This window comes from Centropristis striata, chromosome 19 (assembly GCF_030273125.1).
Source record: "Centropristis striata isolate RG_2023a ecotype Rhode Island chromosome 19, C.striata_1.0, whole genome shotgun sequence".
Classification (NCBI taxonomy): Eukaryota; Metazoa; Chordata; class Actinopteri; order Perciformes; family Serranidae; genus Centropristis; species Centropristis striata.
The window spans coordinates 30,268,530-30,285,686 of record NC_081535.1 but is presented as its reverse complement, the minus strand read 5'-3'; the positions used below and the strand labels follow the sequence as shown (position 1 = coordinate 30,285,686).

Here is a 17,157-nt window from a genome sequence, read left to right as displayed (position 1 = left end):
CACACTCTGCTGACGCTCCTGACTTTCCCCCGAGCGCTCGCCGCTCCAGCTGCTAAATTTAGTTACAGCGCCCTGACATTTAATGCACATTTTATTTCTGGACTCATTTTAAAGACTTTGTTTCACCTTCCAGGTCGAGGGACACCACCACCGTTCCGTCTTCCAGACCGTCAATAACTTCACATTTATATCTCCCATAATCCTCTAGGGTCAGCTCCGTGATGACCAGAGAGGCGTCCATGGGGGAGGAGCCCTGCAGGTGGACACGCCCGTGGAAACTGCCATAGCTCCTTTTGTGATAATCCATGGCCACAAAAACATCCACCTATAACAAGACAGAGAAGGGTCAGTATATTATTTTTAATATTATTATTATTATAACGTTTAATTTAAGATTTTAGAATAGATTAACCTGATGTATACAAACACAAATTCACCCCGGGCAACGCGAATGATGCTAACATGCAAAAATGCATTTTGCATCCAAACAATCCATTCAGAAAACAGTAATTTCAACAGTAGTTTTCTTGTGTTCTTGCAGACAGACCTGACAAAGCATGAAGTCAAACTTATTACCCATCAGCATCACAGCTAAATCACTTTATTTGGCTTAAACACCATAAAATTGGCTAAATAACATGAAAGCATCCCTTAATTTAATCCTTAAATGATCTAAATGTTTCAGTAAACGTTTTGTGTTTCAGCCTCTTAAAAACTGCTTAAACTGTTAAACCAATACCAATACACTGATTTATAACTCTGATGAAGCAGACTCCATTCGCAATTTGAAAGTAGTTGTCTTGTGTTTTCTTTACATCAGTATCATGTTGGAGTTATTTCTGCATCATTTTGATCGTTTTGATTGTAATATTATCAATTCAAAACCTTTTTTTTTTGGGTTCATACAGCTGTAGTAGCAGCAGTCATCCAGACACAGTTTGATGTTCTGAATCCAGATATGAAAGAGTTTGGTTTTCCGGCAAATCAAATTTCTAGAAGTCTTTATCTGTATATGGGTGTATTACTATGTTTTTTTGGGATATTACTGAAACCAACTGTTGATCAGTGCAAAAGTGTGAAAATGCAACAGTTGCAGACTTGACACATTTACGTTATGGACTTCTGCAGACCTGCTTCCCAAAATAATAAATAGTTAAATTTAAAGATTGTTCACAGGAAAACCAGCAGAACCCTCCTTCAAATGTATAACTTAATAATGTTTAGAATGCTGCACATGGTAATAACTTTGTAACTGATAAAAGAAAAGTTGACCTCTTTAAGGTAGTCTGACGTCAGCTTGGTCCATTTGATCCTCATCTTCCGACTGGGCGTCAGTGATTGGTCCATCCGGATCTTGCATGGTAACGTGGCGTTTCCTCCTCGCCGCGACAACACCTTCGACTGTTCTGCCGACACGGAGAGTCGCGGGCCGTTTTCTGCAACAAAGAGACACAAAACATAGTAAAAACTGATTTCATACAAACACAAACCGATACACTTTACATTTATAGAAGATTTCTTATTTGCAGAAACAATATTTGATTTCCCAACACCACCTTATAAAGAACAAACAAAAGCGTTGAGCCAACACACTCATGCATGGCCTCTTTCAGTCTCTTTATGTTCCACTCAGGAGCAGCTGCTGACACCCAGTGGTTAAATTAGGTATACTGGTTCAGTTCTTAAATTGCTTTTGTCTTTTCTATGTTTTTATGGTGTTTTGTTGTCTGTCTTGTTATCAGATAGTCAATAATCTGTTAAGCATGTTGAACTTATTTATTTGCACATTTAAAAGAAAAGTTATAGAAAGAGTTAATGAAAAATAAATGTGCTAGAAGACATGACAAAGATATAATATATACACATACAAATAAATAAAAATAGATTAAAAAAATAACACAACACAAAATATCCATAAATATGCATAACTTGATTTAGCTGTCAATTAATAGCACAGCACTACTTTGAAATGAAAAAATAATTACAATGATTTATTTCTAGATTCCACATTGACAATTGATCACATGTACTTTACTATGTATTTGAGTTGAGTTAGGTTAAATATCAGCAGGAAATCATCCATGCTCTGACTGCATCCTCAGAAAGAAATGCAATAAAGTTTTTTTAATTACTAAATGTGGAACTCATCCGTTACCAGCCAGTTGTTCTCAGCAGTTTATTTATCTGAGTTTTAATCTGAGCAGCATTCCCAAGGTGAAATAAATCGATAACTGGAACCATTAAATAATGTCCTGATGTCTGTCAACAGGCCAACTGATGAGTGTTTCAGTGTAAGCATGAATATATAAACACTGTTAGTGCACACAGGACATTTACACATTTACACTAACATGAGTCTCTGTGACCTTCAGTCACTAACAGGCGATCGGATTGGCTGTTTGAACACCGCAGCGTTTCTCTGCCTGCTGTGTAAGCATGTGTGTGTGTGTGTGATCAAACAGCTGATGGATCATTGATCGTGTGTTGTGAACCGTTAAAGACAGAGCTGATGTTTCACTTTCAGCTTCTTCTTCACTTTCTGATTCATCAAACTGAAGTTTTTTTGTGAAGTCAATGAAAAGACTGAAGAATCCTTCAGTTGTCTCTGTTTATCAGAGGTGGTTGGTTGGTTGGTTGGTTGGTTGGTAGGTAGGTAGGTAGGTAGGTCGGTCGGTAGGTAGTTTACATTAAAACATAGTTAGTTAGTTGGGCATACTGTTGGTTGGTTGGTTGGTTGGTTGGTAGGTAGGTAGGTAGGTAGGTCGGTAGGTGGGTGGATGGTTTAGGTAGGTAGTTTACATTAAAAGTTAGTTAGTTGGGCATACTGTTGGTTGGTTGGTTGGTTGGTTGGTTGGTTGGTTGGTTGGTTGACACTGAATTGCAGGTATACAGTAAGTTAGTTACAGTTTGTTTATTTTGGAGCATGTGCCAACAACATCTGCTTAGTCAGTTAGTTAAAGTAAGTTGCATCATGGGCATATAGCTAATTAGTTAGTTACATTTAGTTTACACTGAAACATGGGTTTACACCTTATTAGTTAGTTTGTTAGCTAGTTAATTATTAGTTATTGATAGTTAGACATTGGTACGTAAACAAGTAACTTGTGTGTTTGTTTTTGAATATTATGATATGTTTTACTTTTCTATTAATTATTAGTTCATTTTTACTGAGTTAATTATACTATACTGTTTTATATTTTTAGTTAGTTATGTTAGTTCAGTGTTTAATAAGTTTGGTTACTTCAATGAATTATTTAGATAGTTAAGAGTTTGTTTGTTAATTGGCTTCATTATTAGTTTGGTACATCCCTCATAGAACTCAAACTAAATATATTTATGCACATAATTTTAAATAAATTGGGAACTGAAAATTACCTTCTACAAGCTGAAGTTTTTCTTGTCAAGGTCCAATTTAAATGTTTCACATACAATTCCAAAGATGGTTCAGATTTTCATGGTACAAAAGTTCACACACAGTATAAAGAACAACCTGGGGCTAATTTTCCAAAATCAACTGTCTCCATGTTTAAACATTAAGTGATTAAACTCCAGCTGGGCTCATTAAGACCTGTGCTTCTGTGATAAATTATAGACCAAATATTCTCGTCTCCTCTGCTGTGTTTTTCTTACGATGTTTGAAATCTTGACAAACTTTTCATGTGTGAGTTGAGATGAGATAAGTGTTATCTCTGTGAGCTGATAATCCCACACAGCAGCGTTATCTCCGAGCCTCAGCAGCAGAACCGGCTGATAACCGGAGGGAACTAATGACACTGCAGAGTGAGTGTCGGGAACGAAACTCAGGGAAAGGACACGAGGAGAGGTCTCTAAAACTCTGCATGACATTCACACACACACACACAGTCTCACCTGTGACATAGATGGTTCTGGAGTGCTCCAGTTCGGGGTACAGAGTGTCTAAGTCGTTGTCGGCCACACTCAGAGAGATCAGCGCACAGATCAGCACAGGAAGCATCTTCTTCACCAAACTGGGGCTCTGATCACTGCAGAGAGAGAGGAGGAGGTTATTCAGTTATATTGCATTGGTGCAAAACAGAGAAATGAAAGTTATACAGGCGTGATCTGCATGCAGCTCGCTCCAGGACACTGTGCAGTGTTTCTCTCTGCAGTGCTGTTTCTCCTCTGTAATCACTGCCAGAGAGCAGAACATCATCCTGCAGCACGTCTGCACACGAATAACCTCAAATCTCATTCCAAAGTAATCCCAAAATAAATAAAAAAAACTCAGCATGGTGCAAACGTCACTTTGAATCGTCCTCGATGCACAAATTGGACGTCCCATGAGAAGCTTCACACACACACAAACACACAGTGTATTAAACACACACATGCAGTACGTACTGTGCATTAAACGTTCCCGGCCGTCCAACATGTCCCGGTGACACTGACAGTCCACAACTTCAGAGGGAGAATGTGGCACAGTGCAGCGTCACCCTCACACACCTCAGGCTTCATTCACACACACACACACACACACACACACACTGCAGCCCATCCTCTACACACTCAGCCCCAAAACAGAGGGAGGGATTCACCATTTCACTTCCACTTTGTGTTTTATGGAAGTCCAGGGCTGACAATATTACATTTAAGTCACTACATCAAGCTAAAATTACCAAAATTCCAATTTAAAATAAATGTCTAGAAGCTTTCAATCTGCGTTAAAATTCAAGCTTTTTCATAACTCATTCAAATCTGAACACAGACGTGATATTTATAATTTTAGATCCAGTGTGACTCTGTCCAGAGGATACTTTATCCTGCAAATAAACATCCATATAAGAAGCATAGAGAAAACACACTCCTTGCAGCTGCAGAACTTGCTTGAGAATCTTCACGTTTTTAAGTTTTCTTCTGTATCAAAGTAATATTTGTCTGTAAGTTCATGGTTGCACTGCAAACTGGAGCTGCTAATAGATAATTCTGCGAACTTTTAATGATGCTAATTTGTTAAAATGTAAGCAAATATAGGCTTCTGATGTCCATAAAGAAACATGCACATAAATCCACAAAGTGCTGCAGAACTTGCCCTTGTCTGTATGTTCATGTTTACACTGCAAACAGGCGCTGCTAATAAATAACTCTGCAAATCTTTAATGGTACTTGTTTGATTAAAAAAAAAAAATGTAGGCAAATACATTCCTCTGATGTCCATTATGAATAAATGCACATAAATTCACAAAGTGCTGCAGAACTTGCCCTAGAATAGTCAAGTTTTTAAGTTTTCTTCAATATCAAAGTAGTCCAGTGATATTTGTCTGTATGTAATATTTACACTGCAAATAGGAGCTGCTAATAAATAACTCTGCATACTTTTAATAGCACCATTCATAAATATAGGCTAAAAATATCCCCACAGCTTCCTTACAATGGCAACAATATTGTTACTGTTAACATCTCCAAAAGATCCCAAATCATGAAACTTAAATAGAAATTGAAGTAAGGTGCTTTAGTAATTCCTGAAAAATTTCCGAAACAAAAAACTACTTTAATCTGGTACTAGATCCAAAAAGGTAATTGAAAGAAATCCATTTAAAAAAAAAAGTAAATATGAATTTATCTTACATTTATTATGCTCAATAAATGTAGAATTTCATTCTTGACCCACAGACAAATTCCCTAATTTTTTTAATGTTCAACTGACTAAATGACTCTACAAATCGCTTTATAATTTAGCTGAAATTATCAAGTTGAAGGGCACCAGTAAACATGATCACTTCTTATTTTCTCTAATAATGCGAAATTATATTTTACTTGATTCTGAGATAATCATTCATTCTCATCAAATGAGTGTCTGATGGACAGATACTTGATTAACACTTTCAGTGAGAAGTCTTTTTATAAGTAGTGAGTTCCTAAACAAAAATGTTTTAATATAGTTTTTCTGTTGTTAAATTTACTTCAATTCATCAAGAATTTTCTCAGCTTTTTATTTTTCGCACACCGTGGAGGTGAGAGGCGAGAAAAAGAAAGTTTATTTTCCTATCAAGACAACACAAGGTGAGTAACTGATACACAAATGTTCATTTTGTTGGTAAAGTATTGCTTTAAACCGAAATATTCTGATTATGTATTCATTATACATTTATTTTTGGAAACTTTACTCTCAGTAAATGTAGAATTATTTGTTTTCCTGCAGAAAGAATTCTTATTTTGTCTCACTGTACCTGCTGACTAAATTACTCTCAGATAATTTAAAGTGCACAAATTGAACATTATTACAACTTTACTTGAAATAATTATAATAATGCCAAATTAAAAAATGCTTTGCAGAATCTTCTGGTTAATTATCAGATTCTAAAATCTGTTAGATGTCAATTTCCTGTTGATGGATTCATCTTAGTTGTATTCTTGGCGGCCCTGGACTTCCATATTGTGTGTGTGTGTGTGTGTGTGTGTGTGTGTGTGTGTGGTCATTGGGATTGATCCCCTCCACCCTCCTTATCTTCATTCACTCCATCCTGAATTGCTGATGCGCTGCCCCCTCTGCCAGGTGGAGCTCCTGCAGTCAGCAGAATAACTCTGCAGCACACACACACACACACACACACACACACACACACACACACACACTTACTGCCCCTCCCTGCCTGGAAACAGTCATTACGCATACCGGGACAGGACGAAGTGGTGGAGGGTGGAGGGGAGGAGTTGTTGCAGCGATAAGTGGGTGGAGCGTGTGTGTGTGTGTGTGTGTGTGTGTGAGGGGGAACATGTCCTTTTTGAAAAGGGTAAAAACTCGGAGTGTGTGTGCTCTCTGCAGGACACGAGGGGAGCAGCTGATGTGTGAAATGGGAACAGAGGAGATGAAGACACTGAGATACAGAGAGGAGGAGGAGAAGGAGGGGGAGAGGTGCAGGTGGAGGAGGAAGAAGAGGGGCAGGAGGAGGAGGAGGAAGAAGAAGAGGAGGGGTGAGGGAGAGAGAGAGGAGGGGAAGGAGGAAGAGGAGGAGGAGGAGGAAGGAGAGGGGGTAGGAGGAAGAGGAGGATGTGCAGGAGGAGAAGGAGGAGGAAGAGGAAGAAGAAGAGGAGGGGCAGGGGGAGGAGGAGGAAGAGGGGAAGGGGCGAGCAGGAGGAGAAGGAGGAGGAAGAGGTGCAGGAGGAGGAAGAGAAGGGGGAGCAGGAGAAGGAGGAAGAAGAGGGGGGAGAGGAGATGGAGGAGGAGAAGGGAGGAGGAGGAGAAGAAGGAAGAGAAAGAAGAGGAAGAGAAGGAGGAGGAAGAGGTGCAGGAGGAGGAGAGGAGGAGGAGTAGGAGGAAGAAGAAGAGGAGTGGCAGGAGGAGGAAGAGGAGGAGGGCGAGCAGGAGGAGGAGGAAGAAGAGGGGGGAGAGAAGAAGGAGGAGGAAGAGCAGGAAGAAAAGGGAAAGGAGGAGGAGAAGTTTCAGGAGGAGGAGGCAAGGAGGAAGGAGAGGAGGTTGAGGAGTCACACAGTCACATATAACGCAGAACTTTAACTTATATTATATTTCCTCCATCACTGAGCGACATCAGCTGTTAATAGGGTTAGTGTGTGTGTGTGTGTGTGTGTGTGTGTGTGCGTACGTGTCTATGAGGGGGATTTTATGTCAGTGAACTATACTAAAACGTGTGTACAGCTTCTATGTGATGACATCAAACTCTAATGTGTGCGCGTAAATTACATTCACTTTCAATGGACAGACGAGCGTCACGAGACGGGTGAACTAAGCCTTAATAAAACGCCTTAACCGCGTTGCCTGCGCCTGCATAAAGACTGGTAAATAAGCGTGCGTTCAGGCACGTGTATTGTGAGTACACCAGATAACGAAGGGGTGATGGGTGACAAGTGTTATGCCACGTGCAAACGTAGCGGACGCCTGTGCGCACGCTCGTCTCAATGTACAAATAATGATTTACTTTATGATGACGAATTTTCAGTTTAACAGCTGCTTCGCTTCACAATTTAAGCATTATGTATTACCAAGAGAGACCGATGAGACAGTTAAGGCTGTTTCAGTCTATACATGCACACGTTAAGGCGTCTGAAGCGTTGGCTTTAGGACAATAACACACACGCGTCAACACCTCTGATGCGTGCACGCCTATAACAGTATATCAGGACTGGACCGTTGCTCAGGTGCCAAACTGAGGAAGAGGCTGTGCACATTTACGCACGAGGTCCACTGGATCATCAGACCTGACAGTTATTCACTTTCTATGTTCTGCAGCATATTTACACAGATCAGCTGTTACACACAGTCTCAGGTTCATATGGGATTGTTTATAAGAAAGCAGAACTCATAGATGAACCCCAAGCCCCAACAGAGCTGTCGGGGTATTTTTATTTTTAAGTGGCTGACATTATTATAATTATCCCTTTCACCCTTGCTATCATTAAATATCAATTCAATATCATTCAAACCTTAAGAGAGAGAAAGAGAGACAGAGAGAGACTATCTCGTAGGTACGAGATAAACTTAAACCAGGCAAAACCTGAGGCTTAATTAGGCTGTTTTGAGGGAAGTGCCTGACTCACGATACAAAGGGAAGTGAAAGTCAGCAAAATGCAGCATAAACAAAATATTTTACCTCATTAGCTAACTACAAATGTCAGTAAAACATAATGGGACTGTGCATAGGTGCTGAATTGGGTTAAACAGTGTAGATATAAGGTCTGATGGAATCATATTGTGAAGAGACTGCTGTCCACATGGCTACTTAATATTCAGTGGTGACAGCGATTATGGTGTCTGCAGGCAGGTAAACCTACATAATAGCAAGTTAAGTACACACCTGGGCATTGTTTGTACATCTCAGCTGATGAGTAATGAACTGTATGTCCGCATGCATACAATTACTCACAAAGCTGGGAACTGGCTGTGTGCGTCGCACTTTAGTTTAATTGCACTTTAATGGCTATAATGTTAGCTGTGACATTGATTTCATCGCTGTGTGTGTAGACTTCAAACAGCCTAAACCGTCTCATCGGTCTCTCTTGGTAATATATGGACTGCTTGAATTGTGAAGCGAAGCAGCTGTTAAACTGAAAATTTGTTATCATAAAGTAAATTATTATTTGTACATTGAGACGAGCGTGCGCACAGGCGTCCGCTACGTTATCACGTGGCATAACATTTTTCACCCGTCACCCCTTTATTATCTGGTGTACTCGCAATACACGTGTCCATACGCACGCCTATTCATCATCTTTATGCAGGCGATGCGGTTAAGGCGTTTTAGTATAGTTCACTGGCATAAAATGCCCCCCATAGTGTGTGTGTGTGTGTGTGTGCGCGCGCGCACGTGTGCGCATGTATGCATGCATGCATGTGTGTGCAGTGACATCATTCCATCTGTGTGGGGGGTAAACAAAGCCATGTCTTTATAGGCCAGGTGAGTGTGTGTGTGTGTGTGTGTGTGTGTGTGTGTGACAGTTCTTTTCATCGACAGGTTTGTTTCTCTGATGCTAAAACAGTTAAAAGTCTGCAGAGAGTTCAAGACTCTGTGTGCAGGAAAACAAAGCTTTTAACTTTTAACTCTGCGTTTCCTCAGTGATTTTAAGTCGATAGAGCTGCTATTAGCTGCATTTCCATCAGGGTAAAAAGTGGCTGCTGGGAAAGTTTCAGGCCACGCCCTCTCAAATGGACGCTCACTCAGCGTGTCTCCATTACATAAGTAGGCCCCAGAGGGATTTACTAGACTCAGGAGGTGACCTATGGTTTTCGATTGTTGGGTAATCACTCAGCGACAGTTTCGACCGTGACGTCAGCAACACAAGACATAGCAAGGCAGTTAATATTTCTCACTAGTGTAACAGCCAGATAACGAGTAGAGGCAGATCAGACAACAGAAAACAAAAAACTAAGGTGTCCTCTCATGTTTTATGTGCAAAATAATCCTAATTTGGTAAAGTAACTGCAGCTGTCAGATAAATGCAGTGGAGTAGACGCAGAAAGGAGACAGAAAATGTAGTTTCAACATGTGCCGCTCACTGCAGCATCTCATGTTCAAAGAAATAAAACAAAAAGAAAGAAAACAACATGGTGATGAGATCACAGCCTCTGATTGGTTAATTGTCCCAGTAAGAACCGCAGGACTCCTCCCCGTCCCCAGAGTCCTGCTGGACGCCAGTAAGGGATGTAACAGGCCAAGACAAACACACACACACACACACACACACTAGGCCGTACTGAGGGGTGGGAGCTTTATTTTGAAAGGTCAGCAGTGCGTGTGTATGTGTTTCTGGCAGCTGATCGAGTAAATAAAGACGGATTGTCATGAAATTTTAAATCAGCACTCATGTTCTAGAGCAGATGAGTCCTGCTGACTCTGGAGATCCTCTGACTTTTCTGTGCAGCGCCACCAGCAGGTCAACATGTGAATGACATTCCCATCAGCATCGTCATGTTTCTGCATGTTCCTGTTTTTAATCGATCTCAAATAAAAACCACAATCACTGCAGTGCAGCTGAATGACTCTGAACATGAGGATGATGATGATGAAGCTATTGTGTAATTTTCTGGCAGAAAACAAGAAAAAACAAACACATGAGTGTGTTTTCACAGCGAGACACGGGAACGAAAGAAAACAAAACAGCTTCAACTCTGAGGTCAAACAAACTGGAGACTTCACAGGGTTCCTCACATCCACAGTTACTTTGTTCTGTCAGTGGAAGTGTTGTCAGAGTCAGACCTCCACTATTCTGTTGAACTTTAACTTGTCCATAATTAAACCTTTTATTACTTTTTGGGGTAATTTTGTGTCTTTTTCTGGTCATTTCTTTGGTAATTTTGTGTCTTTTTTTGGTATTTTCGTTGTTGTTTCTTGGTCATTTTTTGTCTTTTTGGGGTAATTTTGTGTCTTTTTCTAGTATTTTGTGACTATTTTTGGTAATTTTGTTTCTTTCTGATAATTTTGTGTCTTTTTCTGGTAATTGTGTGTCTTTTGGGGCAATTTTGTGTCTTTTTCTGGTCATTTAGTCTTTTTTGGTATTTTTTTCTTTTTTTAGTAATTTTATGTCTTTTTCTAGTAATTTTGTCTTTTTTGGTTATTTTTTGTCGTTTTCTGGTCATGTTGTGTCTCTTGGTAATTTTGTGTCTCTCTGGTGACTTTGTGTCTCTTCTGGTGATTTTGGTGATGGGATTTCTCATAATTTTGACATTAACTTTCATTCTTCTTGCAGTTTCTTCATAAGTCACAGTTTAATAATGTGCCTCTGTAACTGGGTGAAATCCTTTCAGTGGACGTGTTGTAAGAGCTGGACCTCCACTGCTCTGTTGAACTTTAACATGTTCACAATTAAAGCGTCACTAGGAGTTGGCTCGCTCACTCAGAGTTTCCACTCCTTGTTTGGTTCTTCTCTGCAGATTCTGCACTTTAAAGTCCATTAATAACATGTTTACACAACCTTCAACCTCTTCTACAAATAATAAACACTTTTAGTGAGTTCAGGCTCGATTAGCGGCTCGAGTTCGGCCTCACAGACTCTCCGTCTTGTTGAATTTGTCTGATTATACGAGCCGAGTGGCAGAGCCCTCAGCAGACTCAGTGTGTGGCTTCTCGTCTGATTTCTTCGTTCAGACACAGCTGCAGCTCTTCCACTGGATCTACAAGCTGCTCTGTCATGTTCAGGACGTCATCATGCTCCGTTGAAATGCTGCAATAATGACTGTTTGTGTGTTTCACCTGTCCCAGAAGTGTGAGTCATGATGTGTGGCAACAACATGAAACTACAACAACACGAGAAGGACAAGACCTCTGGACCTCTGCACAGTTTCTGTTTGTGATACAAACAGTGAACCATTCAGAGCTTTAAGTCCAGGATTAACTGTGTCTTCGTTTGGTCATTTTTAGGGCCGGGACTCGATTAAAAAAATGTATCTAATTAATTAGAGGCTTTGTAATTAATTAATCAAAATTAATCGCATTTTAATCGCATATAAATATTTGACCTGAGAACAGTGAGAAGTAATTTTTTTACATGGATTTTTAGTATACCATTGAAAAATGACTGAATACATAAGCGTAAGCAACAAAAATATTGTTTATTTTTGTTCAAATCAACAGACCAGCGCAATTTTTGCCATTAGGTGTAGCAATATCATATTTAGAAATATAGTACATTTCATAAATTCAGGTAGCCTATAGGTCGGTAGACCTTCTCTAAACTATAATACTTTGGTTTTTTAAGTAAAACACAATCCACGCTATTGTTTTTAACTTTTCAAAACTTTTTGGCAATTTTGTAACTTTTTTGGTAATTTTGTGTCTTTTTTGGTAATTTTGTGACTTTCTTTGGTAATTTTGTGTAATTTTAAGTATTTTTTAGTCATTGTGAGTCTATCTTTAAGAATTTTGTTTCTTTTTTTTTTGGTAATTTTGTGTCTTTTATGGTAATTTTATAAAAAAAAAAATCTGTCTGTTAATTTTACATAGTTTTTTGTTGTTTTTTTAAAGAATAAATAAACATGAACTAGTTTGTTTTTTGGGACTTAATTCTAAACTAAATGTTGTGAATGAATGATTGATTTTAATTTGTGTAAACTGAACTTGCACTGTGTAGAGATACTCTGTGACAATTATTTACTTAAAGTACCAAAAGTACTTATTAAGAAGAATTATGGCCCACTTCAGAATAATAAATATTCAACGATGGGACTCCTTCTACCTTTACTCTGAGTGATCCCTTCTCCTTTGTCTGTAACTGTATATGTTTGATATTTTATTATCTAGTATAAAACTGATCTGTCCCCTGAGACGTTGGTTCTTCTCGTCTTGCTGCTGGTTTGACAGATATTTATGACGGAGCTGCAGAGAGTCCACCTGACCCTCGCAAACCTCCCTCAGACGGAGAACTAAACCGAGTGTGAAATGGCCGAAGCCTTCAAGTCTGACGGAGACCCGAGGGGACACTTAGAGACAGAGACGAAGACAGACAGGAGTTAGATTACAGTGAAAAGATCCAGGTGATAAAACCTCTTAGCGCGTTAAAACATGGCCGACAAATACGCTTTTTACAACCGATCCAAACAGATCTGAAGACACTTTATCTCCAGGTGGAGAACACATCCAGCTTCTTTATGAGGCAGAAACACACACACACATACACACACACACACACACACAACAGCCAGAGTCTGTGTGGAGGTGTGATAGATCTTCCACGTGGTCCTGGACGACCTGTTCATCAACTTTGTTGGGAAGTTTTCCTGTGTGAGCTGCTGCACAGGATCAGGACTTTATAACACTACTGAATGGTTGTTTCACAGTATGTCATGTTGGGGAACTGTGTTTCTGGGACATTAATGAGCAGCACAGGAGCTCCACAAGGCACTGTTCTGGCTCCATTCCTGTTCACACTGTACACAGGGGACTTCAAATAAAACTCTGAGTCCTGCCACATCCAGAAGTACTCAGATGACACTGATATTGTGGCGTGTATCAGGAATGGACAGGAATCTGAATATAGGGATCTGATAAAAGCCTTCAGTGACTGGAGTCACAAGAACTATCTCCTACTGAACACCTCAAAGACTAAGGAGATGATCAGAGATTTCCACAGGTTCAAGCCCCCCCTTCAGCCAGTGAATACCTGTGGGGTGGACATGGAGGTGGTGCCAAGTTCTAAGTATCTAGGTGTTTACCTGGATAATGAGTTGGACTGGTCCCTAAACACAGACGCTCTCTACAAAAAGGGGCAGAGCCGCCTCTTTTTCTTCTTGAAGCTCAGATCTCTGGACATGTGTAGTAAGATGCTGCAGATGTTTTATCAGTCTGTGGTGGTAGTGTGTTGTTTTATGCTGCAGTCTGCTGGGGAGGCAGCATCACACACAGAGATGATCAGACTGGTCTAAAGAGCTGGTTCTGTGGTTGGAGCCAGGTTGGACACACTGGAGGAGGTGGTGGAGAGATGACCTGTCAACATGTTCCAGGCCATCCTGAAATACCCAGATCATCTGCTACACAAAACCTTTATGGACCACAAAAACAGCAGTGGACGGCTCCTCTCTCTCTGATGCAGGATGGAGAGATTCAAAAGATCCTTCTCTCCTACAGCCATCAGGCTGTCTCGTTCTAACAGAGATTCTACCAGACTCACTGAATTTACCCTCGGGGATAAATAAAGTCATTTTGAATTTTTGAATTTCAATTTGAATGGTTGTTTATTAGCAGTTATTATCCATCTGTTTGGGCCAGTTGTAGCCTGTTCCTGCTGCCTGTAGGTGCGGCAGGTTGTCAATCATTTACTTTAGTTTTCACATGGGACACCAACGCCTCATCCTGCTCTCGGTTTTTTTTCAATTCCATTGCTTGATTGCAGACTTTTCTACAACAGTTTTTAGCCTGGGTCATTTTAAATAGCATTTTACTTATTTATTTATTAATCTTGTATGTTATCTATATATTAAATTTGTATTTCTGTACAGTTTGTTAATGTTCTTGTTGTCACTGTAAAATACATTTCTTGGTCAATTTATGTGTTTTGTTGCCCCTTTTTTGCCTTTTTGGTAATTTTGTTTCTTTTTTTTTTTGGTAATCCCATGTGTTTTTTGGTAAATTTGTGTGTTTTTTGTAATTTTGTGTCTAATTTGGTAATTTTGTATCTTGGTTTGGTGTTTTGTGTCTGTTTTTCGTAATCTTATCTTTTTTTTTGGTAATTTTGTGTATTGTTTTTGGTACTTTTGTGTCTTTTTTTGTAATTTTGTGTCTTTTTGGTAATTTTGTGTCTTCATTTGGTATTTTTTTCCCTTTGACAATTCTGTATTTTTTGGTACTTTTGTGTCCTTTTTTTGGTCATTTTGTGTTCTTTTGGTACTTTTGTGTAATTTTTTGTGTAATCTTTTGGTAATTTTGTGTAATTTTTTGTACTTTTGTGTCCCTTTTGGTAAACGTGTGTCTTTTTTTTGGTAATTTTGTGTAATTTTTTTGTAATTTTTCCCAAAGAGACACAAAATTATCAAAATCATAATTTAAAGTGACGTGTTTTCTTCTTTCCTGCCACAGTGATGAGTCGTTACTGCCTGATGCACCACAACAAAGACAAGACTCAAACACAAATCTGGACAAAAACATAAAGGTGAGATTTCTGTTCATCAGAGGAGTTTAAAACTCTGTTTCTCAGTTTAACAAGAGAAAAGATTAAATGATGAAGATTACCTGCTAAACTTCTCCATAATCACAGCATGCAGTTTGAGTAAAATTCACAGTTTGAAACCCTGTGAGCTGTTTTAACTTAAATCCATCACTCAATGCAGAAATAGGCACCAAATATTACGAAAACTGATTAATTTCTGAAGCACAAACAAAAAAAGAAACTTTTCCAGCTGCTCAGATGTGCTGAATTACTCAATATATTTATTTAAAATGAATATCTGTGAACATTTTCACTATAATTTCTGACTTTTAACCAACTAATCAGTGATGAAAATGAGGCGTAAGCAGGAAACAGGAGCTATTTTCTCCTGACAGAGGACAGAAACTGACAGAAACTGAGTGACTGAGGGCTTTTCTTCTTTATCTGCCTCCATCAGTCAGGTTTAGATGTTGCATCGGTGAACTGTTCCTGCTCGGCGGGGCCCCTCAGCTCTGGAGCCTGGAGGGGCCCCGCAGATAAACGTATGGCTTCCATTACACGCCTGTTTTACTGACGTCAACACTGATTTATGTTGGAGAACATGATGTCAGCTCACACAGGGAGTCTCTGTTACGACACAAACCTGTTTACAAAAGATTCACTGATATAAAGCAGCAGAGTCACTGCAAAGAGGTGCATAAATACACAAAAATGCATGAAAAGTATCTGTATAATACATAATATTATTATTAAGAAAGATGTCCTGCACTAGGTCATGACAAACCTGCAGAAATATTATTTTTTGTACTATTGTATGACTCTCTTTCTAGGTTATTCCAATTTATTCAATTATATTTATATTTTATGTATTTTTTTTATTATTTGAAATTCACATAAAGATTTTAGTCTGTTCTGACAGATTCAGACAGATTCACTGATATAAAGCAGCAGAGTCACTCCAAAGAGGTGCATAAATACACAAAAATGCATGAAAAGTATCTGTATAATACATTATATTATTATTAAGAAAGATGTCCTGCACTACGTCATGACAAAACCTGCAGAAATATTATTTTTTTGTACTATTGTAGGACTCTCTAGTTTATTCCAATTTATTCAATTATATTTATTTTTTATGATTTTTTTATTATTATTGGAAATTTACATAAAGATTTTAGTCTGTTCTGACACATTCAGACAGATTCACTGATATAAAGGAGCAGAGTCACTCCAAAGAGGTGCAATATTTTCTGTTATGTGCATTAAAAATGCATGAAAAATATCTATTTAATACATTACATTGTTATTAAGAAAGATGTCCTGAACTTTTCCTTTTTGCAACGTGAAGAAACACGAAAAACCTGTATAAAAAATGACCAAAAGAACTAAAACTTCACTGAAATATAATGATTTTATATACTTTTGTATGACTCTATTTCCAGTTTATTCCAATGTATTCAATTATAATTACATTTAATGTATTTTTTCATTATTATTGTCAGTTTACATAAACGTTTTAGTCTGTTCTGCTGACGATTTGACCGTCTGGTTGCATTGTAAGTCCTTTACATCAGTGTTTAAGTTTATGCAAGTTCTATCATCTTCAGTTCCCTCGTCTCTCAGTCTGTTTGGTTCTTGTGTTTCTGGTGGTTGAGAGAACTTGAATAGACTTTACGAGGTGTTTCAGACACTGTTAGACGACCCGACAGGCACTTTGTTTGCAGGACGGATGCAAATTCTGCATTTGACGTCCTTCTAAACAACTCCAGATAAACCCTCTGAGGTGATTACAGGCTGCTCTGTGTAAATAGACTTTAGCGTGTTGCTATCTGAGAGGTCTTCCCTGCAGCAGGACGGCTGAGACCTGCAGAACATTCAGCTCACCAGCTGACTGAGACGCTGATAACAGAGTCAAACACTCAACACTTCTGCTCCGATAAAACAAGAACGTTTAAAGCCACAATGTGTCATTTTCTGCAGCTAGAAAAGGTGTTGGTGAGTTTGGTGATGGGATCATGAGATTGTTTTAGTTTCTCCTGTTATGTTTCCTTCAGTGTTGATGGTTCAGCAGCTGAACCCTCCTCAGAGGTCTCCTCCTCTCCAAAA

General features: G+C 39.0%; 1 protein-coding gene across 2 annotated transcripts in view; it reads right to left on the bottom strand.

Annotated features, from left to right (window-relative positions):
• hapln1b (hyaluronan and proteoglycan link protein 1b) overlaps positions 1-17,157 on the bottom strand; it is a 37,625-nt gene that overhangs the window by 8,797 nt on the left and 11,671 nt on the right. The window contains exons 1-4 of one of the 2 annotated variants that reach the window (XM_059358545.1): positions 4,363-4,483; positions 3,871-4,004; positions 1,273-1,436; positions 127-325 (exon numbers count right to left, since the gene is read on the bottom strand). In XM_059358545.1, the coding sequence (XP_059214528.1) occupies positions 127-325; positions 1,273-1,436; positions 3,871-3,976 (469 nt within the window). In that variant the 5' untranslated portion in view covers positions 3,977-4,004; positions 4,363-4,483. Of the gene's footprint in view, positions 1-126; positions 326-1,272; positions 1,437-3,870; positions 4,005-4,362; positions 4,484-17,157 lie in introns of those variants that run through there. The other variant, XM_059358544.1, reaches the window with a different exon arrangement.